At 36.8% G+C, this 25,362-nt stretch overlaps 1 protein-coding gene across 2 annotated transcripts; it reads right to left on the bottom strand.

Moving 5' to 3' along the window:
* Positions 1-3,377: 3,377 nt before the first annotated feature.
* Positions 3,378-25,081, bottom strand: LOC133312339 (histone-lysine N-methyltransferase ATXR3-like). 2 transcript variants are annotated; one of them, XM_061513509.1, is made up of 20 exons: positions 25,000-25,081; positions 22,443-24,803; positions 22,240-22,296; positions 20,151-21,308; positions 17,876-18,249; positions 17,241-17,792; positions 17,036-17,136; positions 14,457-15,486; positions 14,233-14,304; positions 13,434-13,544; positions 13,233-13,333; positions 11,621-11,720; positions 11,430-11,525; positions 6,091-6,258; positions 5,878-6,003; positions 5,732-5,785; positions 5,117-5,364; positions 4,912-5,020; positions 4,515-4,817; positions 3,378-3,808 (listed from the first exon to the last, which is right to left on the bottom strand). In XM_061513509.1, exons 2-20 carry the CDS (start codon positions 24,673-24,675, stop codon positions 3,632-3,634), a joined length of 7,170 nt encoding a protein of 2,389 aa, XP_061369493.1. In that variant the 5' UTR covers positions 24,676-24,803; positions 25,000-25,081; the 3' UTR covers positions 3,378-3,631. The 2 variants fall into 2 exon arrangements, 1 of the variants encoding a protein (XP_061369493.1); XR_009751669.1 differs by lacking the exons at positions 3,378-3,808; positions 4,515-4,817; positions 4,912-5,020; positions 5,117-5,364 and having other exon boundaries at positions 5,728-5,785; positions 5,878-5,998; positions 6,087-6,258.
* Between the last annotated feature and the right edge of the window lie 281 nt (positions 25,082-25,362).

The raw sequence follows: 25,362 nt of genomic DNA, 5'->3' as shown, positions 1-25,362 counted from the left end.
ATAGAGAAATCTCAAGAAATACTAGGGGTTAGGGTGAGATTGTGAGAGAGACATCCTATTTATATTTCTCACTAAAAAGTCTCACGAAATTCACACCAATAGAAAATTCATTAAAATTGTCAGATTTTTGAATACCACAATATTATTTTTTCTTTGTTTAAAATCCTGATTGAATACCAACAGATTTAGACGGACTTTAAAATACTTTTAAAATCTTAATCGAATATAACGTGATTTTTTTTTCAATCCTTTAAAATCCTAAATGAATATCAATGGATATTTTTATCCAAAAATAATCCATTAAATTTCTTTAAAATCCCAATCCAATACACCCCCTAAATCTTTAGCATTTTTTTTTAATCACCTAATGCTAGGAAATATCTGGATACATTAAGCTAATTATATCATTAGTTATGATAAATTATGATAGCTACTATAAATAATTTATAGTAATTATCTGCTAGGACTTAAGTATAAATTGAAGGTATATCATCAGAAACGCGGAAGCGCGTCGTAGTACCATTGCGATGAAGAAGAGAGACACTGTTTTGATTACCTGGGGTGAAGTAGCGAGCGTGACAATTTCTCACGTTCAGTTCTCCTTCTTAAGCCTCACGATCTGCAACAACGCACCACGAACGGTCGCAATTCCGCTCTATGGTTGATCTTCCAGGCTATGACTCAAGGGGATCAAGGGGTTGTGTGGGCAACCGTTCAGATGATGAACGTCTGGCTCTTTGGTGTGTTTCTGATGTCTGTAACCCTTGGAGACACTAGAGAGAAAAGAGAGTTTATATACCTTGCCCAATCCAAAACTAACCCTAAGCTTCATGAGTTAAAATTAGACTTTGGGCTCACTCTCACTAAAGTTATTGGACTTAAGTGAAAACAGCATACTAAACCCAACATAAATAAGTTTAACTTGAGCGGTTTGAACGCACTCAACAATCAAAATGAGAATTAGTCTCCCATTTAAAAATTATAAAAAAAAAAAAAAAAATCTTCTTCTTTTTTGGAGATATTATTAAAAAAAGAGGAAAATGAAGGAAGTAATTGAAGCCAATAATAACACCCATGATGTGCTTAAATGCTCAATTGGAAGACAACTAAAGACTCAGGTGAATCAAAGAGGGACATCAAGTGGAAAATGATGTCCATTTGCTCTATTTGAGACTTTCAAATGAGATTATCTATGATTTTTGACTTACCATCAAGAAGTTTGAGAAAGCATTCTTTGTCATTGCCTAGTCTAGTTTTAAAGCCTACAAAAGAAAAACAAATATCCAAATCTAGGGCAGCTACGCCGACCCCTATCATGAAAATTTCTACTCATGTAAAGAAGAAATCAGAATTGAAAGCAAAAGAATAGCTGAGTTGAAAATCAAATCAGAATCCATATATTTGGCTTGGCATATTTGACAACCTAAAAAAAGCATCTGCACCTGCGCGCATAATATTTGTGTTTTTCCTCTTTGTAATGCTTAGTGTCATTTTGTATCTACGGAAATTTGAGTAACTTCAACAGACTCAAACTGCAATAATTTCAAATAAAATAAAAGGAAAAATCATTAAATAAAATAGTGTTAGAGATATACCACACAATGATTATATTAAAGTATCATAAAGTCCTGTAACCATTTAATTTATATGAAAAATACTATATGACTGAATAGAGTTTTTGTGAAATGATTTATAAATGAAAAAAAGTGTACAAAAGTAATTGCATTTTGTAATTTACTCATTTACTTGCTAACTTTGCTATTTCCTTTCTTTAATTATGATTGGTTATTTACCAGAAACTTTGCTAAATTTATATTATATATTTTCCTTCAAATGGAATAAGGCTGGACTGATAAAGAACAGGATTCTAGACGTTCATTGAAGTCAAAGGAAGAAAAGATATGAGGTTTGTAGGCCTCATCCCCATTGGGTAACATGATGGAATTTCCTACCATTAAACAGCTACGCAAGGGTTTAAAGGGAAAGAGTGATTGTTGCTGACCCTGAGAAACCAGAGTCCAAATGTTTTCATATTTAACATGTTCTTTATATTTACAGGAGGGATATTCTCACAACCAAAATTTTTCACTAGCAACTTACTACCTATCTAATCACCATTAGATTAATATTTTCTCGCTCTTCAAAAACTTTTTAACATTTTCTCTCTTTGATCCAATGGTGATGTGATGGGTAGTAAGCTAGTAGTACGAATTTTTGGTAGTTAGAAAATCCTCACTCTTATATATATATATATATATATATATATATATATATATATATATATATAGGATCAGGATCATTTTACACCCGTGTAAGTTACACTCTCAATCTTGACTATTGATCTCACTCATATCTAAGGGTTCTAATTTTTTAGTAATGTGAGCCATCGAGTACTAGTGGATCAATGCTCAAGATTGAGTGTAAGACTTCTAACTCTTACACAGGTGTAAGAATATCCTGCCCCATATATATATATGAATGTCTCTATGGGATCAACAGACAAGATTGAGAGTGTAACTTATACTGGTGTAAAATGATCCTGGCCCTATATATATATATATATAGGGCAGGTTATATTTACAAACTTTTTTATTTACAAACTACTCCTCTTGGGAGAACACTAATCACACTATCTTCTCCCAGAAGAACATAGTGCAATTTGTATAAATTTGTAAAAAAAAAATTGTAAACGGATCCTTCCCCTATATATATATATATATATATATATATATATATATATATATATATATATATATATAACATCCAAAATGTTAGCAAAATAGCTTCTATTTAAACCCTAAATGTGATAGCTTTCTCACTATATTCATCCAAAAAAATTATTGTAAAGAAATTTTCAAGTGTTACGTCTAAATACGAAATAGCTTCTCTTTAAACCATAAATGTGATAGCTTTCTCACTATATTGACTGTATCACCAGAGCCTTTGTTGAAATTTCAATTTATCACTATAATTTTTTCATTCAAACGATTTTACCATTATTCCAAACGCTTTTACTTTTTTATGTTATGATTTTACAATTTACAAATTTTCATCCCCACTTTCTATCTTACGTAAAATCTCGATTTTAAGTACCTTGACCACAGGTAACTGGCTCTACGAAAACTTTTTAACATTCCACCCACAAAGTGAGAAAAGACCAAACCCTCCAAAGTCATTCACCATCTTCATGCTCTGCTAAACTAATATACAATCCATTCATCATTCAAGTTCAAAAGCTAACTCAGATCATCTTAAATCTCAAATATTATAGCCAGCACTCAAGGACCATGCATAAGGAAAATTAAGCACTAAACTTTTCAGCATAAGAAAGATGGACTCGGTTTAATTAACAGAGAAGATAAGAGCAATTCCTCGAATTAAACCTTTTTTCTTCCTTGATTTCATTAGATATTAGATAGAGAGTAAATAATGCCCTACGACCAAATGAATTACAAATCAAAGGTCAAGAAAACTGTACACAAGAATAACGAAAAAGGAGGAAAAAGGAACTATGCTTTGCACTAATAATTACAGACTCCCCACGCTAAAAGAGGCAGGCAGTTCTGAATGATGAACCACTTCTTAATCTCTAATGAGTGTTTCACCAGGGTTCCCCAAACCATGCAAAATTTCACTGGTCCCACATGGCCTGGAATATGGCAGGTCTGTGCCTCAACCAATGAACCATCTCCTTGTCCAGCGGAGAGTTATTAATTACAGCGTCTAACATTGGGCTGCCAAAAATTTTCGGAGAACTTTTGAATGACCATATCCGATCTTTAGGCCAAGGTCTCTGGGGCTGCTTCTCCTGGATAAACAAAGCAGCAGATGATTAACCACCAACACCAAAGACTAGAAATCACAGAAAGCATAGTACAAAGACCACTCAGTCATTATTAGCTCACACGGAAATTCATGTGTGCATTCTCCTAAGCGTTAAACAAAGTTTTGCATTATAAGAACTCACCAAGTGCAGCAAGTTACAACTAATATTACCCACCAACAGAAACTTAACTACCACAAACTAAATAGCATGGCCATCATAATGCCAGGGGCGCAAACTACCTTTCTACATTTTATTTACATGTGACGGTAACAAAGGCAAAATGAAAAATTAACTCATGAAAAATATTTAATCCAAAAACACACATTTATTTATTTATTCATTTATTTATTTTTCTTTTCCCTCAACTTTTTTTATTTATTATTTGAATTTATCAACCACCAACCCAATTAGTTTGAGATAAAAGGTAACGTTGATGTTGACACCATATAACCTTTGATTGCTTTTGATTACCAAATTTGGCACACAGCCAGCCAAAAAAAAAGTCTGCAACCAGCCATAGAAAATTCAAGCATCAGTGATACTGGTCATCTTTCCTTTAACCCAGTAACTACCCTTTGTCAGAACTCAACTACTTCCAAGTAATATATTCTTAGGGACAAACATTTCCTATTTGTTATTTTCCCTCAAAAAGCAGCCTAGGTTAGAAATATACTTGAAAAAAACTAACCATTCTTGCCAGCATGGATCTGACAGTCCTTGGACCATAAACACGATGTCGAGAAGGCTTCTGAACCTTGGCGTAAAAGGAACTGATGTCTGGTAATGACAAGCATCCCCTGCTGACTCTAGCCAGGGTACAATCTGGTTCTGCATTACTCTGATTATGCCAAAAAATTAGCTGCCCTAAACAATAATTATCACCATATATCTTCCGGTACTCCTGAAATCCTGTTCCCAACTTGTCAGTGTACTTCGGACCTAAGTCAAGCGGACTAATATAGACAGGCGGTGAAGTAGTAGTTTGATAATCCTGCACAATTTAAAAAGAAAAAAAAAACTATAATTTAAAATGACAGGAAGAGAAGAAAATTTTCAAATTATATTGCAAAGCTTATAGAACATACCCGTATCCTAAAGAAGTATTTGGTATAAGCATAAATATGGATCAAGTCAGCAGCAGCATCATGCCGACATTTGTATGTACAAGGAAGATTTCGAACCTCATCCCTCAACCTTTAGAAGAGGGGAAAGAAACATCATGTAAAAATTGTTGAGTTTCACCAGGATAAAATACACACAAACATACTTACTAGTAGTGCAAGCACTTACCACAATAGAGATTTCTGAACCTCTTTTCGTATATCCCCAGAACTTGAAGGATCACGAGCATGAATTTTGGACTTGAGATCATTCAGGGTAGACTCTTCCACATGAGGAGCCAGGCACTGAAGAAGCTCCCCAACAAATGAATCCTCTCCTTTCCAGAGGAAGGAAACAACTGCTTCAGGACTGAGCTTCTCAAGAGGAGGTGGAGCTTTCAGTGGATCACCAAAAATACATCTCATGACATACCTTACCTGTAATACTACTCAAAAATTAACATCATCTTCAAACAACAAAAATACAGATCTACATTAAGATCTGAATGTATAGAGTGCAATTGACACCATCGACTTCATATTAAACTGAAGAGTGTAATTGTTAAGTGCTTGACATAAATATTAGATCTAAAATTCTTGACCATCTAAAAACTGGCATGCCATGCAGCTTCCAATATTAAATAGTATTAGTGGTTCTTATTAGCAATCATCCTTACCAAAAAAAATTGACCTTTTCCATTTCTCTTTTAGGATAAAATTTTAAATGCAAAGTGATTCTTGTTGTCTTCATTAAAAACTAGAATAATAAAGCAGAAACACAAAGTAAAGGGGGGGATACAATCACCTTATCAAGAGTGACAGCAAGATTCTGAAGCCTCTGGTTGTATACACCCTCAGCCTGAGATAATATAAAAGACGGAAGGAAATAAGTGTTATTTAAACTTTTCTTCTTTTGATAATAAAGCATTGTAAGAGAAACAAAGAGCACACCTGAACCTCTGCATCACTCCTCTCAACTTCAAGACATACATCTGAAAAATATTTTCTTTTTTCTTCCAGATTATGCTTTAGAATTTCCTCAGGAAGTTTTGTTCTTTCAAAATTGACAAATCTCACCTTCAACAGATTATAAGTGTCAGAAAAAAAAAAAAATAACAGCAAAAGCTGCAAAACAATGACAAAACACAGAAGCAAGGTACATACAAGGCGAGCTGCATAAGCAACTAGCCAATCTGGCAGGCCTCCAAGCAAACAACTGCCTAAACCAGCTCTTCCCAGGTCATTATAGTCCTCTTCAGAAACGAGGTTTGATTCACAAGCTTCTAGCATCAAATAATGGCGATCAAGAATTCCATGCCATTCCTTCAGTACCTGAGAGGACAGACAAAATAATCCAGTCAACAGCTTAAGTGACCAAACAACTATAATAATAAGACCATTCCACTTATTAGAACAACCCTGGCTAGGGTTTCATGAACGGCCAACATTCTAAGCATGTCTTAAACTAAAACTGATAACTAATGTTCCAAAAGTCAGGATTGGTTCGCAAGAAACAAGGGGGAATACATATCCAGGCAGTGTCTGGCTTTTTTTAATTTTTTGAAATTTTCCAGCAACTTGTTTCTGAACACAGCTGCGACTAGGTTTGGACATAGGTCAGACAATCTGCAGTAAGTGCAGTGCCTTTCCCTCTCCCAATTATCTACTCTTCATCACATAACTCTCTCCCTCTTGCAGTGCTCATCCACCTCTCCCCTGTAATTTTTTTCCCTTCTTCTGGTTGGGAGACTTGGCACAACGATTGGTGTTTGATTCATGTAAGCAAACTATTGCAAATGCAAGGTAAGGCTGCCTACTATAGACTCACACCTTGAGTCTTACCCTTCCTTGGACCTTGCACATAGCAAAAGCTTTATAGCATCATGCTACCATTTTTTTCCCTTCTTTTGGTTCTTTGGAGAAGAGTCTTCTTGTAAATTTAAAAAAGTTATAAAAGCTAATCGTTAATATTCAAAAACTGTCAAGAAATAATTCTCCTAAAATCTTAAACTATTCGGTGGAGGCTCATGAATTTTTATATATAACTCATCCCCTCATGCAAGAAATAATGCAAGGCTCACTCTACCTTGTACTAGAATTTTTATTTTAAAATTTAGAAGAATGAAGGTGACAAGGATTCTCAAGCCTTAATCATTTGGGTCATAGAGGCTCGAATACATTGTCAATGAAACATTCTCCTAAAAACTTAAGTAGCTGGATGCTCATGAATCTAACAGAAGTTTTACAAGCTTTCTCGTGACTTAAGAGTAAGCTTTTTCTCGAGCCATACCACAAGTGTCCCCAAAATGCACATAAAACATGAACAATATAGGACAAAATACGTAGCCTTTTTTTTTTTTTTTAAATATAGCACATTGATAGACTAGAGAAACACAATAGAACCATTTTTTATGCACAAGAAAAATCAAAAAAGACAAACAAAATTAAACTTCTAGTAATCAATGACATATAACCAAATGTTTTAGGAATCACTTTTTTTTTCAATCTTAATCCTATATAAAAAAAATATAAATATATTAAAAATAATAAGATAAATTATAAAAAAAAAAAAAAGCAACTAAAAAATGGTAGTGGATCAGGAAAATAAGGTAAATGATGCTAATTTTTATAATTATAATATGTTAAGATAAATTTATGACTCGTGTTAAGGATTGTGCATTTATATTTCAGAATATGACATTATGAGAAATCAATGGTTAAGATTGAGTGTAAATTGATAATGTCCCTATATGTCATGTCCTATATTTATTAGAAATGTATTATGTCCTTGTCTGTGTCTTGTCATATCTGTGATTCCTAGACTACCATTTATCTAACTACCGTAGTATCTCACTCATTGGTATCTGTTACGGTCCAATTGTAAAGCATGAGACTTAAAGTTCCATATCAGAAACATAGGTTCTAGTGTGAGATTTAAATGGACTTTGGGCTCTCCTACCTTACAAGCTAGCTTTTGAGGTGAGGCTCTCCCAAGGTTCGTCTCAATTGGTATCAAAGCTTTGACTATGTCTCCCAGTTGCAATTGAGCGGCGTGACTGGTGACCCTGGCATTGTTGTATTCGCCCAGGACTATTAAAAAATTAGTGCCAAGCCAGGCGCGTGAGCACCGGGGCTGCAAAGCGTGGTGGCATCTTACGGTCCAGTTGTAAGGTATGGGACTTGGAGTCTCACATTGGAAACATAATGATACGATCCTAGTCAGCAAACATATACGGCTATTTTGGGTTTTCAGTATTTTGTCACCTTTATTGATGATTTCTCCCGTTGCACTTGGGTTTATTTAATGAAAAATCGTTCTGAGTTATTTTCAATTTATCAAAAGTTTTGTGCAGAAATAAAAACTCAATTTGGTGCTTCTATTCAAATCTTGCGCAGTGATAATGCAAAAGAGTATGTGTCTCTTGAATTTTCTAAATTTCTGGATACACAAGGGACGATACACCAGACTACTTGTCACCACACTCCACAACAAAATGGAGTCGCTGAACGTAAAAATAGACATCTAGTTGAAACTGCACGTACCCTTCTCATTCATATGAACGTCCCACTCCGTTTTTGGGCAGATGCTATTATCACCTCATGTTTCCTTATCAACCGCATGCCCTCTTCTGTGCTAAATAATGATGTTCCCCACAGTATTTTGTTTTCCGGAGCACCTTCTTATCCTCTGCCTTTACATATTTTTGGCTGTACTTGTTTTGTTCATGATCTTACTCCAGGTAAAGACAAGTTGACATCCAAGGCCTTCAAATGTATTTTCCTTGGGTATACACGTTTTCAAAAAGGGTATCGTTGCTATTCTCCTGATCTCAAGCGTTATATCGTTTCTGCTGATGTCACTTTCCTTGATCAGCAGCCTTTTCACTCTACTCCGTCTCCAGTGTCCCAAGTTGATCAAGTCCTTCCTGTTCCTTTTCTTGACTTGTCTTTACCAGCTGCAGGTGACCCTATTCCAGAGGAGCAACCAATTACCTCCATACCTGCAGATCGTCCTCTCCTCACATACCAGCGTCGTCAACCTGCACCTCCTCCGACTTTGCCTCTTGATGACTCATCGCCCTTTCCCGTTGGCTCTTCTCCTCCGGATCCTCCATCAGAGACTCCTCCCATTGCCCTTCGGAAAGGTATTCGATCCACTCGAAATCCTCATCCCCTTTATTCTTTCTTGAGTTATGACAGACTTTCTTCACAACATTTTACTTTTGTTTCTAGTCTCTCTTCTGTTTCCATCCCTAAAACCACAGGTGAAGCACTATCTCATCCAGGGTGGCGCCAGGCGATGCTTGATGAAATGCAGGCACTTCACTCCAATGGCACTTGGGATCTAGTTCGTGCTCCTCCCGGGAAGTCTGTTGTTGGTTGTCGATGGGTGTTCACAGTTAAAGTTGGTCCTGATGGCACTGTTGATCGCCTTAAAGCTCGCTTAGTGGCCAAGGGATACACACAGATCTTTGGTCTTGATTATGGGGATACCTTTTCTCCTGTTGCTAAGATGGCTTCTGTTCGCCTGTTTCTTGCCCTTGCCGCCATTCATCACTGGCCCTTTCTCCAACTTGATATTAAGAATGCTTTTCTACATGGTGACTTGCAGGAGGAAGTTTATATGGAGCAACCACCAGGTTTTGTTGCTCATGGGGAGAATTCTGGAATGATATGTAAACTTCGGAAATCTTTATATGGCCTGAAGCAATCTCCTCGGGCCTGGTTTAGCCGCTTTAGTTCAGTTGTTGAATCCTTTGGATTAATCAGAAGCAAAGCCGATCATTCTGTCTTTTACCGGCATAGCTCTTCTGGCCAGTGCGTTTATCTCCTGGTCTATGTTGATGACATTATCATTATAGGCAGTGATCAGACCGAGATTGATCAGTTGAAAGAGCATTTATTCAATCAATTTCAGACCAAAGATCTTGGCAGACTTCGATATTTCTTGGGGATCGAAGTTGCACAGTCTAGGCGGGGCATTTCCATCTGTCAGAGGAAGTATGCACTGGATATCCTAGATGAGACTGGCATGTTAGGCTGTAAACCCATTGATACACCTATGGACCCCAATGTTAAGTTATTACCAGGACAGGGGGAGCCACTGCCAGATCCTAGTCGCTACCGCCGACTAGTTGGAAAATTGAATTATCTTACTGTGACAAGGCCAGATATCTCCTTCACAGTGAGTGTTGCAAGTCAATTTCTTGATTCTCCCTGTGACTCCCATTGGGATGCAGTTATTAGAATTCTCCGATATATTAAAAAGGCGCCAGGAAGAGGTTTATTATATACAAATAAAGGGAGTTCAGAGATCTCTAGTTATTCAGATGCTGACTGGGCAGGTTCTCCTTCAGATAGACGATCCACCTCAGGGTATTGTGTTCTCTTCGGAGGAAATTTGATCTCTTGGAAGAGTAAGAAGCAAACTGTGGTCGCCAGATCCAGTGCGGAGGCAGAATATCGGGCAATGGCAAATGCAACCTGTGAGCTCATCTGGCTGAGTCAATTGCTGAAGGAACTCCATCTCTGTGAACAAAGGCCTATGAAGCTCATTTGTGACAACCAAGCCGCTTTGCATATATCCTCTAACCCAGTCTTTCATGAGAGGACCAAGCATATAGAAATTGACTGTCATTTTGTTAGAGAAAAGATCCAGTCAAGGGAGATCAAGACAGCATTTGTCAATTCCAATGATCAACTTGCGGATGTATTCACTAAAGTTCTTAGAGGTCCCCGAATAGATCATATTTGTAACAAGCTGAGAGCTTTTGATATATACGCACCAGCTTGAGGGGGAGTGTTAGAAATAATATTAATTTATTATTATTAGAATAGTCTAGATTGTGGGCTTGGCCCATTAGGTCATCCCATTAGGTCTTTTAGCCTCTATAAATAGAGAGCCTCCTTGTACAGACTTGCACACTTGAATATACAATATATTTCAGATTCAATTTATTCCATATTATCTTTACCTTTGTTGCTTGTTATTTTCATTTGGATTCTGTAATTTCTTTCACGTTACGATTTTACTTTTAGGACGTTTCTGTTTGTAATTGTTGCTAGGAAATATATGAATGAGGAATATTGAGATCCGAGTTCTTGAGTAAGCTATGTTTTACATTGATTAATTGGTTGGTCCTTATCACTTAAGGTTTTGGTGTGAGATTTATATGGACTTTGGGCTCTTCTACCTTACAAGCTAGCTTTAGGGGTTGTAAAGAACCAATCCAACAAAAAGCTCTCACCCAACACCTTAAGGTTTTGGGTTGAAGTGATTCTTTACAAGGATGAGGTTCTCTCAGTGTTCATATCAGTATCAAAACACAAAACAAATAAAAGATAGTAGAATGCAGCTAGGAGTGTCTGTGGTGGTGTCTGATGAGTGTTGAAGAGAGCCCAACTGCAATATGGAGTCTATTTGGACATGTATGTGTTTTCTTGATTTTCTGCTTTCATCTTTTCCTAGTAGCTAAAAGTTAAAAGATTTCCCAAGTCCAAACCTTTTGGAAAGCCCCTTCACCAGTCAGATTCAGATAACTCCCACGGCAAACTTGGCTTCCACACAAACAAACAGATGCTTCATATTCCTCCTTGCTCTGCAGTGAGATGAAACGGTATTCATTAGACAAAGATATAAAGCAGATACAATTTTCCTTTGGAATGGAAAAGGTTGGCAGGCAACAGGACAAACCTCTGTAACAGAATTATAATCAAAAGTGATCTCCTCACCATGTTGAATTTTACGAACACTATAAATACCGATTTGATAATGGCCATCAACAGCAGTCACTCTGAAAAATACAAAAAGGAAAAGACAGTGGCCAATTACAAAAATGATATTTCAATTCAAAAATGTAAAAAGGATTTCACCCTGATATTATAACCATAAGCTAACGAATAAAACTCCAAAGGCATTCTTAGGGATGAATAAGAATTTGTTAGTTGTTTAAATATCAGACTCATTGTCTAAATCTATAACAGGGTTGCATATAGCCATGCAATATAGAAGAGATGATGGGAGAGGGGTAGGGGGATTTTGAGGGGGAGGTAGAGAAAGGGGAATTTCAGGAAGAGGAAAGAGGTATTTCCTAAAGAAAGGAGATTTCAAGAAGGGGAATTTAGAGGAAGTAATAATGAGTGTCAAACAATATTTTTCTAGGCGAGCATAAATTAGATATGGATTTTTCACTTCAATAGTAAGTAGCTAGACTAAATCTAAAAATCAACTATGCCCATCGATATTATGAATTATATACCGTAATTTAATATATAAATATAATTTTAGATGATTTTATAAAAGATACCTTAATATGACCATATCATAGATTTTAGAAAAATCGACATATCCAATATCCAAAAATTGTGCTATATCGGTTTCAACACCCATACCCAAGCAAACTACCTACTACTAAAATTTGTTATCAAAAAGCAACCTATAAAATTTTATTTACACTCAAGGAACAAAATATGGTCATTTAGTCATAAATGTCAGTAGTGACCTCCTTTACAACTGAATATCCATAACCTTAAATGAACAAAGACAAGCTGTCATTGAATCTTTTAACCTTAGTAAGATATATATTTTTTAAGTCCTTCTCAAGCCAAAAAAAACAGCCATTAATGTCTTGTGGCTATTTTACCAAACTTTTTGACCAGAATACAGAAACAAGAAGCCATGACATTTAAAAGCATCCAAAAAGGGACACATTCTAGAACGAAACGGAAGGAAGGAGGAAAAAAGGAAATGACAACTTCTGCTGTTGATTATTAGATCCAAAACCGATACTAGTGCTCAAGTTTGAAGAATTGGGCATTCAAATGCTTAATATCCAAATAACAATGCCTTAGCAAAATATAAAAAATTAGAATAAGGAACTATCCTAATAAAAATGTACATTCAAAATGCCCCAAAGAATGACTTTATTTGGCCATCAGAAACAGCAACGTTGTTTACAGCCTTCTTAAGCCACAGGCAGGTCAATAGCGGCATTAAAAGGCACTATAATTTTCAAGGAAGCCAGGGGCGGACCCACACTTGGGCAAAACACAAATGTTTGTATGTCATTCTTCATGCATTATGGAAATCGATCAAGGTAACAATGATATAACATGCACTAACAAAAACTATCATGATTGCAGTTGGTAAATGAGTGGGCAGAATCTTTTAAGCATGTGGCTCCCCAAATATGTAAGCAATGCACTGAAATAGCAAACAAATTATTTTAAAAGAAACAGAACCAGAATCAAGTGCTTAAGAAGTCAGCACATAGATTAAAACAATCACAGAAGACACGAAAACTTACTTTGCTTCACAATTAGGTCGGCATGAATGACATATTCGACTGGCATAGTTAGCCTTATGCATGGCATCAACGACAACTAAGTCATACCCATCAGCATCCCCCTGTCATGCAAATTGAAGATTAGATAAGCACAGAAAACTGAAAGATGGAAAAACATATCAAGCTAAAACAACAAAATTTCTATTCTTAAGCAAAAGGAACCTTTGGCCTCTCAAGGTAGATGTTATAGAATTCTGGAGCTGGATCTTTACTACTTTTCTGTAGAGACCGAATCCCATCTTGTTTCTCGAACCACTTCCACACAGGATACACCTAATAAAAAATAATTTCAATAGACAGGAAACAAAAATGCTTAACCATAACAAAATAATATAGGCATATGATCCTACAGAGTACATACTAGGTTTCTAAACAAGATAGCCTAATGTAAAGAAGATGCACTGAACCATGACAGCACATCAATTCAAAAAACAAACACCACATATATAAGCATATATTGTCCATGAGACATTTATGCCAACTTTAGCTGACAAAACCAGAAATAGTCCAGATCCCAGAGGGAAACTAGAAAAGGGAACGGTAAAAAATGTAATGAAGCAAAATAAGAGTAAAGATTTAAGACCACAATGCTGTATGCGTAGTGCAAACACCACAAAACTAATCATTTCGTACTTAATATCTTAATTTCAAATCTAAAACACAGGAATGCCTCGGTTTGGCAAATCAATCACAAATAGTTTTATCATGGAGAGTAAATCATGTGCAGACAATTATCTACTCTCTCTGTTAGATACATTATTGTGTAGATATTTAACATTATACAGGAAACCTGTTAAGCAAGCATGCGCACATCCAAGAATCATGGATGAAACCGCATAGGCAAAATGTCATGAACATAAAATTATTTGGTATATTACTTATTAAATATATAATTTATATATTGAATTTATTATATTAATTATAATATATATATTTAATTATTATATATATGAAGCCATACCTCTCCCAGAAACTCCACAACAAAATCATCTTCACCAAAGCCTTCTTCCTTGTTGCAAACAACACCAAGTCCCTGCATAATCCAGATCAATAGACAGTTACAGAACATGGAAAAATAACAATTCAAAGAAGGAAACAAAATGAGAAGATAACACCTTCAACAAAGAAAACCAATGGAAGATAACTACTAAATTGTAGTTTTATACTCACACACAAAGCATATACCTTTCTATAAGCTACATATTTGTCATCCGGACGACTGGCCATGGCTTTTACGATACCTTGACACATTCTCACCATCTTTGCATCACAGTGCTCCTCAGCACACCTTTCAATTTCTTCAATAACAGGCTGCAAAGCATAGCTCATTGGAGTGCTTCCAGTTCCAGTAAAATATCTAACTTGCTTATTCAATGTCCGTAGGAGTATGTCTTCTATAAACAAATGCTTCTCTTGTAGAGACCAATCTAACTCCTCTGGCATAGAATCAAGTAAAAGATTGTGTGTAAAGGGATCAATTCCATAAACTTCTTGCTCAATAACCTCATTTCCAAGCTGCTTTCTAGGTTTGTAATCCTTGACTTCAGGCAGCTCCATATCAGACTCCTCAGTGCCATTCTTTTGTGCACTCAACTTCTCTGCATAGTCATCTGGTAATGATACCCGCATCTTCCTTCGTACATCCTCCTCATCTGCTACAATGATATATTGATCAATGACATCATATTTCCGAGTAACAGGTGGAACCAGACTTGCTTTCGTCATGCGAGCTCCCCATTCACGCTCATCATTAATGAAATCCAACCCATCATTGCGTGTAAAGTATCCATCTCTTCTTGACTCCCTAATTTGATTTTCTGGGTCACTTTCAGTGTCAGAGGTTGTAGAATCACCATCAGTCTTTCCATCTTCAGAAGACCAATCCAGGTTATCATCAGATGTCTCACTCTGAGAGTCCATAGATTTCTTATTCAACTTTGATAAACGCCTCCTAATTTCTCTATCAGAAGCATACTCTCCATTATCCAAACCACCATGTGTTTCATTACTCCTATACTTCCTCTCAGTCACCAATCTATTCTTCTTGCACTTAGAGGAAGTAGAAAAGAATGCGGACGGTGATTCATTTCCCCATAACTTCAATAGTGCATCTCTGTCATTCACATATTTAGAACTCTCCTCCAACTGTGTTGCAAGCTGAATAAATAAAGTAATGACATGATTCATATCACTAGCATCAACCCGATTCTTTGCTCTGTAATCAATAAGCATAGAAATACATTAATAATTAAATAAACAAGTGCTGAATGAACAAATCAATAAACAGAGGCACCCAACCACTACATATATTATCATAAATTTTCATTAAGATATGAGGACGCAAAAGAACTAAGACATATGTAGGCCCTCCAAACAAATTATGGATGAAATATTTCTATGATTGCAAAGCAGTAATCAAGAATCAAACATGACCCCCTCACCCCCATGACAAGAAGACAATTTAGTTTCAGGTACCTCTGTTTATAAAACAATTCGACCATGCAATTTACTCAATCCAGATTTTGACAAACTTATAAAAAATTATAGGTTCTTTTGTATTCTTGTCAGCATAAGCCTATCATTTCATAAGTACACACAAGCACACACACACAGATACATGAAATGATGAAACAAACGATGGAGACTGAGCTCCTTACAATTCCACGAAACTTAAAAAGAAATTAAAAAAAAATAAAAAAAACAGACCTAGACAATTCAGCTCAAGACACTGGTTAACAGAGAAGCAGAATAAAGTCATAGCAGACAGAAAACACACAAGAGAACCAAACCAGGGGTCTGTTTGAATGTGTTTTATTTTTTTTGTTTTAAAAAACTGTTTTGAATATAAATTTTGAAAACTGATTTTGAGAGTAAAGATACAATAAACTTGTTTTAATAGGTTAGATTTAAAATTATAAAGAAGTTGTAATTATTTACAAAAATGCCATTACGAAGTTTCATAATTACAAGATTGCTAAAATTAAAAAGAAATTAGATTTATTTACAAAAATACCATTAATGAATCCTCATATTAACAAAATTGCCACCGCAAGAACAAGAAAAATCAAAAAACAACTTTTGAGAACATCCCTATGTTGTTCTGCATTTTTGTTTTTAAAACTAAAAACCAATTATTATTTTGGGAGTTATTTTTCAAAACAACCCTTTCCAAACAGGTTTTTTTACATTTTTGTTTTAAAAACCCAAACTATTTTTAAGATTAGAAATAAAACATACCCCTGGCCTTCAAGAATAACAATTTCCAACCCAATTCACTACTCAGAACATGCGTGAGAAACCCCACCCAAAGCACTACCTACATATAACAGCCTCCCTCCTGATCATTATTCCTCTCTCTATCCTCATTCCTTCCCTCAGTAATTCCTCTGGGCTCATTTGCATTGCTTGACCTGGGCCCAACTATCACAGCCTGATCCTTCTTCCTTCTTCTACCATATACAAATTTTAGAGGCAAAATACCACAAACACATATAAATCACTCCTTGAACTAGCAAGCAAGGGTAGAGGTTTGTACGCAGTCTTACTCTTGCATATTTATAAAAAAGCTCTTCTCCAAATTTGAACTTGTGACCTTTCAATCACAAAGGAGTAGCTTTACCACTACTCCTAACTCGCCCTCTTACACAAACACACATAAAAACATACATAGATACATGCATAAAATAACCATAGAATCAAAAGAAAAAAATGACAAGCATCTCCTTCTGTGAAGAAAAATGGGGAAACAGAAAACATAAACCCACTTTATTGCATCACGGCACATTCTACTGATGTCCTCCTTGAAAGAGCTCAACCCATGCCCAGTGTAATAACCAGTTTTCATTTTAGCTTCAATTTCTGCAACCTATAAGCAAAGAAATAATTAAAAACATAAGAAATCATGAATAACAAAACGCATCTCAGTCATAGTGACTTGAAAAGAATTTACTGCAGAACTTCTTGCTGTACCTTAGGCACAAAAAATTCACAGGAGTTTGCTTTCATAATTTCCTTCAGTCTAGAAACAAGAAATTCCTCCATCCTCTTGAAACCACTCTCAGATTTCTTAATTGACCATCGTCTTGTACGTGCATCCCTAGATAGAATAGAAGAGGACTTTCTAGCATCATATAATTTTGACCTCTTGTATAAGTTTCGACGGAATAATTGCTTTGCTGTGTCTCTCTTATCCACACTATCAAAATAATCCTTCAGCTCACCAAAATCATCCCTAATAGCTAAACTGCTGGCCTTGGAAACAGATGAAGTTTGCTCAGTAATCTGTTTAAGGCTTCTGATTTTATGTGGCTCCTCTGCAATTTTGGTCATGCATGAACTTCGGCTCTTAATCCATTTCACATTGGTAAATTTAGGAGTCAGCTCTGCAAACTGGCTGCACCCTCTAATGTCTACTTTACATAAACCAGGAAATGAAAGAAGAATTTTCTCAAGCATGTCAGCAGTAATATTGGTGCAACCAATCAGAGTCATCGATTTGATCTTGTCTTTCTCATAAGCATTCTGCAACCAAAGAATCAGATTAGATGAGAAAGGCAAGGAAACATTCCTGACAATGTTTAATGCAAAATATACAATAAACCTACCACAATGTTCCACATTATGGAATCAGTGCAAGAATGACCCAAGGATGACAAATTGACTTGTCTCGAGACTTCTTTGTAAAACCTTACAGAAGCTCTCCAGTGCTTGCAAGTCATTGATGCAAAGACAAGGGACTTCAAATCTGATCTCAAACAGTGGAATATTCGTGCCAACATTTGACCATTCAATAAGCCCCAGCTTCCCACATTTGAATCAGTAATGTCACTTTCGTCTAGGGAGAAAGTAGCATCGCCACATAGAGCCTCAAATGTGAATTCATCATTCTCAATAGCCAGACTTCCATCTTCGAAATCACTATCTTCTTCACTATCATCAACCAGAAGTCGCGCTCTTTTCGAGGAACGTGCTTCGCCTTCTGAAATAAACATGCCACAACACATGCACATTAACACACCAAGCAAATAAATCAGTAAAATTCATCAGGAGTGCATTTGAATGAAATATTTGGGATCCTAGGATACATATAATGTACAAGATCCATATAAGTGCATGACAGGAAAGTACAAAAATTGGTTATAGGGGCATATATGCTAACCAATGATTCTCAATTTATAGTCCTAAACAGGTAAAGCTAGTACATGAGCCTAAAGGGAAATAAATTAGTCCACATTCACCCAGCCAAAAAGCTTAGAAGCCATAAGATATAAGCAGAGCACTTAGAGCGACAAACATAAATTACACCAGCATGTGCAAAAAGTCACCTAGAAGATTCTCAACACATAGCACGTTGAAAATCATACATGATGCAAAGAACAGCAGCCCTCCAAAAAAATAGGTCAATCACAGGCAAAACTTACCACCATACTAGATGTTGCTAGTCTAATTAGAACAAAGTTGCATGAATATGGTTACGGGTACATGAAATTTCTAAAAGTATGATACAGTATAAGAGAATATATAATATACAATGATAAAAGAATAAATAAATAATTACTTTATAATATAAATATAACTCCGCCTATAATATTATAATATAAATATTAAAAGAAAAGTTATTTTTATGAGATGAACCCAAATGATCTTGCTTCTTATTTGGGTTCATCACCTGCTGAGTTCAACTAGTTTGGGATAAAGGTGATATTGATTATAATATAAGGGAAAAGTGTGTGTCATTTTAAAGGATATAAAATTGTGTCATTTTAAGAAAGAGAAAGAGATAGATAAAGGAGAGAGAGTTGACAAAAAAAATAAAGGTGTGGGACCCACCTCTTTGTGAGAGTGAAAGGAGGTAAGTTGTGTCATTTAAAAGGATAAACACTTTTTCCATAATATAAATATGATAGGAACTGGATTCAATTCAAACAAAAATAGGAGAACGGCAAAATATTGCACTATAGCTACTGTTATTAGTGGGATAACAGCAGAGGTATGATCTGTATACAAAGAAAGAAAACGTATAGCAGCGGCATTCGAGAGGCCCTGTCTCTCCCAAGTTCACAATAATTTTTTTTTAGCTTAACTCCCCTCATCCCCTTTTATGTTTTCTGTTCCATTTCTGTTACAACTAGTTTTCCTGCCTAAAAGTAATCACACTCATTCATTGCCTTGCCTAGGTAACTTCCTAAAAAAATAAATACAATTTCCAAAAAGTTCTAAGTCCAAGTTTTCAACATAACTCTGCATATCAAATAATAACCAAAAATACCCGCAGACAAGATTTGAAGGGGTGAAGTAGCAGTTTGTTTCATTTTATAACAAAATCAAACAACTTTGTAGCAAAACTAGGAATTTCACTGTTTTGCATGGATTTGACTTGTTGTAGAGTGATATTGGTTCATTGCAACGCTTCACCAATATGTACCCAAATGTGTTGATAGCAAAATTTGGAAAGGAGGTTTGTATAAGGAGGGGGCACACACAAGTTTTGGGTATATACCCATGTGGACCCAAGAAGCACCTGTACTGACTATACTCAGTACGGTGACAGCAACCATTTAAGAGTACCCATGCATGAACACAATTGGTGAGGAGATTAGGAGAATGTTAAATCTAGTAGTATAATATATATCAACAAACAAGTTTAGGTATCATGCAAGCATACAACAACAGAGTTTTCTTTCAAGTTTGAACAAAAATTGAAAGGAAGAAACAAGATAAAGCTATTCATACAGAGAGCAAAAAGGGGAGGGTAGAGGACAAATCCAAACAAAGTGCCTTTAGATTAGTCAAGGTAAAAGAAATACAATTCATGGCATTGCAAGTATCTTAGCTGGTTCAAACAGACACCAGGGTGACTGTAAAATTTTAAATTGTTACCTGATTTCCAATATGTTTGTTTCTCAATTTCTTTCTTTGGCTGTCTTGCATTGATCCATGGATCCAAAACCTCATTTATAGCTGCAGCAAATTCTCGGCTCTTATATGATTTCATTACTAATTCATGTAGCTTCCCACAAGTATAACCAACAAACTGAGGGTGTAAGCTGTTAAACAAATTTGGCTTAGAGTAAGGTGCACCGAATGAAACACCTTGACTTTGCGTTGATGAACGTCCAGAACATTCACCAGCCACTAAACGGCTTTCTCTGTGGCTCCTGAGACTGACATCATAAGTTTCTGTAGAAGGGGTAATAGGAACCCAGAGTTTATCACATTTCCTAAACACACTGCTATACTTTTTTATAATTCCTTGGTCTACTAAAAACTGAAGCTCTGAAAATGATGAAGGCCCTCTTTCACGCCCAGAACCATCAAGATAATACCATTCACCCAAATGTAACTGTAAGTCATGGACAGTACAAAGATGTTGTTTAGGAATATTAATGAATTCCATGCTCCTGCATGAGCCTTGAGAACCTTGATCATTAAAAGTATTTGACAGAGAATCTTTTTCAGTTGATGATCTCTTGCTATCACTGGTTGAAGACAAAGGCCTTGACCTTGAATGATTTCTATCCTTGCCACGGGTCTTGGGGAGAGACTCGGAGACCAATGATCCCTGGTCCTTGACTACACATGCATTTATCCTGACCACTGAAAGGACATTTCCTTTCACTCCCCTAACAGAAGCAAGCTTACTTTGGCCTGGTCTGCTCATAGCACTGCAATCAACCCTCTCATCAGCACAAAAAGCCCAAAGAGAAAGATCAAGCCTCCTGCTGTGTGATGGATAATATAAGTCATCTTTTTGAGGCCAACGAGGATCTTCACACCCAGATTTAGGCATTTGACATATAGGAAACCCATCATTTAGGACAAGCTTCTTCTTACAATATCTATCTTGGGCATCATCATTCCTCTTCCAGTCCCCGCCTCTGCATGACCATCGAGCAGAAAACCAGTCACCAGGGACACCGGGGGTAAATGCATTATCCTTGTCAGAGGGCATACTTAACTGAGACTCATATTCTTTTGAAGCGAAATCAATTTTAGAATCACACTCTATGCTGAGGCAAGTTTCATGCCAAGGAAAACCTAAACAAAAAGAGATGAAAAAACTTGTCATCAAGGAAACACCTCCAGGTTCATATCCTCTTGTTTTTTTAACTTGTCTAGATGAATTGTAAACTTCAATGCACAAACTAATTTTGGGTGCATAACATAATGAATAAAATCACCATTTTAAGTTCAATATATGACAAAATCGACAACTTGGTTTAAAACCTCAGTAGTTCATATCAAAATGCATTTGTTTTAATAAAAATCAAACATGTTATTTTATTCACCAAATGTACTTGCAACATATAAATACATCCAAAAGTTTATACTACCACCATATGACTTGTAAAGCTACAAAGACATACTAAACCACCACAAATACAGATTGAGCACAATGCAAATTAAATAGAGAATTCAGGCAAGCACTACAAAACTATAATGGAGTCAAAACTGAAATTATTTGAAAACTACCATATAGACCATTACAAAACAATTTTCATAACAGATGTCAACTCCATGCATTTGTTTGAATAGATACTACTTCCAAAATACAGTGCGCACCTATTTAACGCATAATTATTATATACAAGTTTCAAATTTTTATCACCATCAGAAAAATAGTCAACATGTCGAAGTGTGAAACCAGTAAAATACTAGAAACTATAATAAGAAGCTGCCTTCCGTTAATCATGCAAAGACATTGATAGAAGACAACTCTACTTAAAAAACCTCATGTTAGCCATGTATCAACTAACAGAAACCCAAAAAAAAAATTTAGAGAAAGGGACTATTCCTTTGAATATAACACCATACAAAGCTTTAAATCAAAGCTAAAAGTAAGACTTTTCAACCAGTATATGACAACTTTAGATGAAGAAATATCAATCCAAATGAACCATGAATTATTAGAACTGATAAATAAAAAAATTAAATGGAAATGAACAAGCACTACCCAGCAATTACATACCTTCATGGTCTTCTAATCCCTCCCATTTTGCATATTCAAAATTCATTTGCAACGCTTCTGCAAGACAATAAAATAAACAAGTTAAGAAAGATAAGATATTGCAGCAACTAGGAAGAAATTACAAATTTATATAAAAAATCTAAGATTTTATTTTTTATGTTGTAAAAGAAATCTGCACAAATATCATTGACAGGACAAACCACCTTTTATTGCCTCAAGCTCCCTTCCAGGAATGACATCATAACCCTCTAACAGAACTCCAACCCTTTCATCAATGTGGAAGTCCTCCAACAGTTCAGATGCAGGAACACTGTCATCAGGGCATACCATTGGCTGCAGCAAAGCGGCCGGCATTTCCTCATAATGCTCAGGACCAGATTGAAGAATACCTCCAGTATCGGCCAAAAGATTACCAGGAGCTTCTGGAGGGTTTACCAGCTGGGTTATGGTGTCTGACACAATTGACGGAAAAGTCTGAGCTGCAAGTGGTGATGCTGCATTTTCAACAGTTAACCACCTGTCACTATCTAAGTGCTTAATAAAGTGATCTGACATTAGTACACCGTCATCAACAAGGACCTTGATGTCAGATAATTTAGAAGGTCCATGTTCTACACCACCATAATCAAGGTAAAACCATTTCCCTGATGACGAATCTGCCACCACAGGGACATGTGGAGGGGTATCACATATGTCCATATCTTCTTCCATAGAAGGCAGCTCCTCAAGAGGTGGCTCCAAGCAAGGAGAGTCTTTGCAGCTTGCAATCGGGCTGCAGGACTGTTGTTCCTTTTCAAGTTCACTGCAGACATCTTTCTCAATAGACCCATTGGCATCATGCATATTTCTTTTGCATTGAGATTCTATACCTGAAATATTTGACTCCTTTTGGATGTGTTTATCTTCATTATCCTTACAACTATATTGAGAGTTATGTTTTTCAGTCGATAAGGTTTTACTACTTGTTTCTCGATGAATATTTTTCCTAGTTCGATCAAGTGGGGATTGCTCTACTAAATTTGGAGTACGGTCCCTGCGGTCATGATGTCGACCTCGATCTTGGGGGGACTGCTCAGCATGAGCAGGACTTCTCAGTTTGTGATCATGGTGACGACTTCTATCCCAATTCCTATCATATGGGGATCGCTCACGACCATGCGGGGATTTCTCACGGCTATATGGTGATTGACGCACTGGAGTGCGATCTTTATGATCATAATACCGAGCTCGATCGTGTGGGGACCGTTCAGAATGACCAGGGCTGCGACCATGCTTATCATAAGCTGACCTGGATGGCAAAGAAGATTCATGATGCCTAGAAGTATACTTGTCTGCTGATAATTTTGAAGAACTATTTCTATAAGATCTCTCCACAGAAGGTCGAGAATAGTGCTCTGAATAAACATGGCGTGAGCTATCATCAGAAAGTCTTCGACTTTTTAAACAGGCATAATCTCCATACTGTTTCCACTCAGAGCTGTCTGATTCATTACCATGCCTCTTCAACCGACTTCCAGAAGAGTAATCCCGTGTCTGGTTCCTACCATTGCTGTGTTCGTTTTTCTCCTCATCCACAATCTTTGAACTTATCCTTATATTTCTCTCTTGTCCACTCTCCCACCTGGGTGCACTTTTAGCATGCTGACTCCCACTTCTATTGAACTCCTTCTTCCTAACGAATTCATCACCTGTATATCTCCCAGATGGCGGTGTGCGCTCGCGTTCACTTTTCCACACTTTGTCCCTACCTGACTGGTACCTGCGGATTCTATGGTAACCATAATCATCCCTCCCCATGTCTCCCCTATGCCACCTATCTGGAATGAATTCTCCCTTTTCAACATCATCTTTTATACCACCTCTCCAGGACCCATATTCCCCTTTCTCAGTTTCTACTTTCCTACCCTTCCCAGCAAGTATCTCCCCCTTCTCCACATCCTCCTTTCTCCATTTTCCAGAAACAAACTCTCCCTTCTCCACCTCCCCTTTCTTCCACCTCTCACTAACAATCTCTCCATTCTCAATCTCACTCCTCCGCATCGGCAGCGGCTGAGGCTTCTCCGGCACAAACTCTCCATTCTCCAGCTCACTCCCCGGCCACTTCAAAGTACCCAATTCACCCTCTTCCACTTCTTCCTTCTGCCCACATAATTCGCCACTCTCAACACCATTGCCATCCTTGCTGCTTACTCTGTCCGATGCTAATTCACTCTTGACATCTCCCGCCTTCTTTGCGGCGGGTGCCTCTTTCTTCTTCACTTTCATCTTCTTCTTCTTGTTGTCAGTAACCTTGAGCAACTCAGAACTGAACCCGTTCCCATTCCCATTCCCATTCTTGCCTCCGCAAAGGGACTTCTCCGCTGCATTCGGCAACCTCTCCATAACATGTTGCTGCTGCTGCTGCAAAGGCATGCACGCCACACCTCCTTCGCCCATGGAAATCCTCACCTCGGGATAGAAACCTCGAAACCCTAATCCTCCCCTTCACCGGGGCTATTTATGCTCATGCTTCATAAGCTTCACCACCGCACCGCTCCTCAATTCCACGGCTCCAATTTAAAACCCTAAATTCCACACAAAAAAATAAACAAATAAATAAAATCACAACCAAAGCAAATGTAGGGTTTTATCGAAACACAAGTAACCTTCCACACATTCACAAACGTCAAAAAAAAAAAAAACAGAAGCTTCGCGCCCCAATAATAAACTAAAGAAAAGAGCGAAAACCGCAACGCCGAAGAACAGAGACGGGAAAATTACCGAGAAAATGAAAGAGAAAAAGTAAACCACAGATCGGTAAGAAAATAGGACACCGTTCGAATTGGAAGAAGGTTTATCGAACACAGATCGACACGGAGCAGAGGAAACTATGGTTTTGAGAGAAAATTGTGTGTTTCAGAGACTCTCTTTGACAAATCAATAGAAAAAGTAAAAATCTTCGTATCTGGGCTTGTTCTATCTGCTATTATATATCTTCGTGTTTTTTTCTCTTTTGCTGTGGGAGTTCTCTTGTTCGCTTCAAAGAACGAAACCTTCGTGTGTGTTTTTTTCTTTTTGGGGTTCTCTCTTATACTGTATTTATTGGAGTGGGGTGAAAATACCGGAATACCCTCGGAGACCTTG

The sequence above is a fragment of the Gastrolobium bilobum genome, unplaced genomic scaffold, assembly GCF_033153095.1.
Source record: "Gastrolobium bilobum isolate Gb01-03AN ecotype WA unplaced genomic scaffold, APGP_CSIRO_Gbil_v1 utg5192, whole genome shotgun sequence".
Lineage (NCBI taxonomy): Eukaryota > Viridiplantae > Streptophyta > Magnoliopsida > Fabales > Fabaceae > Gastrolobium > Gastrolobium bilobum.
The sequence above is the reverse complement of the archived record's forward strand: the minus strand, read 5'-3'. Positions and strand labels throughout refer to the sequence as shown.

Excerpts from the sequence above, each read along its gene's own strand:
- LOC133312339 (XM_061513509.1), bottom strand. The coding sequence starts at position 24,675 with ATGGGCGAAGGAGGTGTGGCGTGCATGCCTTTGCAGCAGCAGCAGCAA. Across the intron at positions 6,259-11,429 it reads GTGAAGGGGCTTTCCAAAAG|GTACTGAAGGAATGGCATGG; the intron begins GTTTGGACTTGG and ends CTGTCCTCTCAG. Across the intron at positions 3,809-4,514 it reads GATCCATGCTGGCAAGAATG|GAGAAGCAGCCCCAGAGACC; the intron begins GTTAGTTTTTTT and ends TTGTTTATCCAG.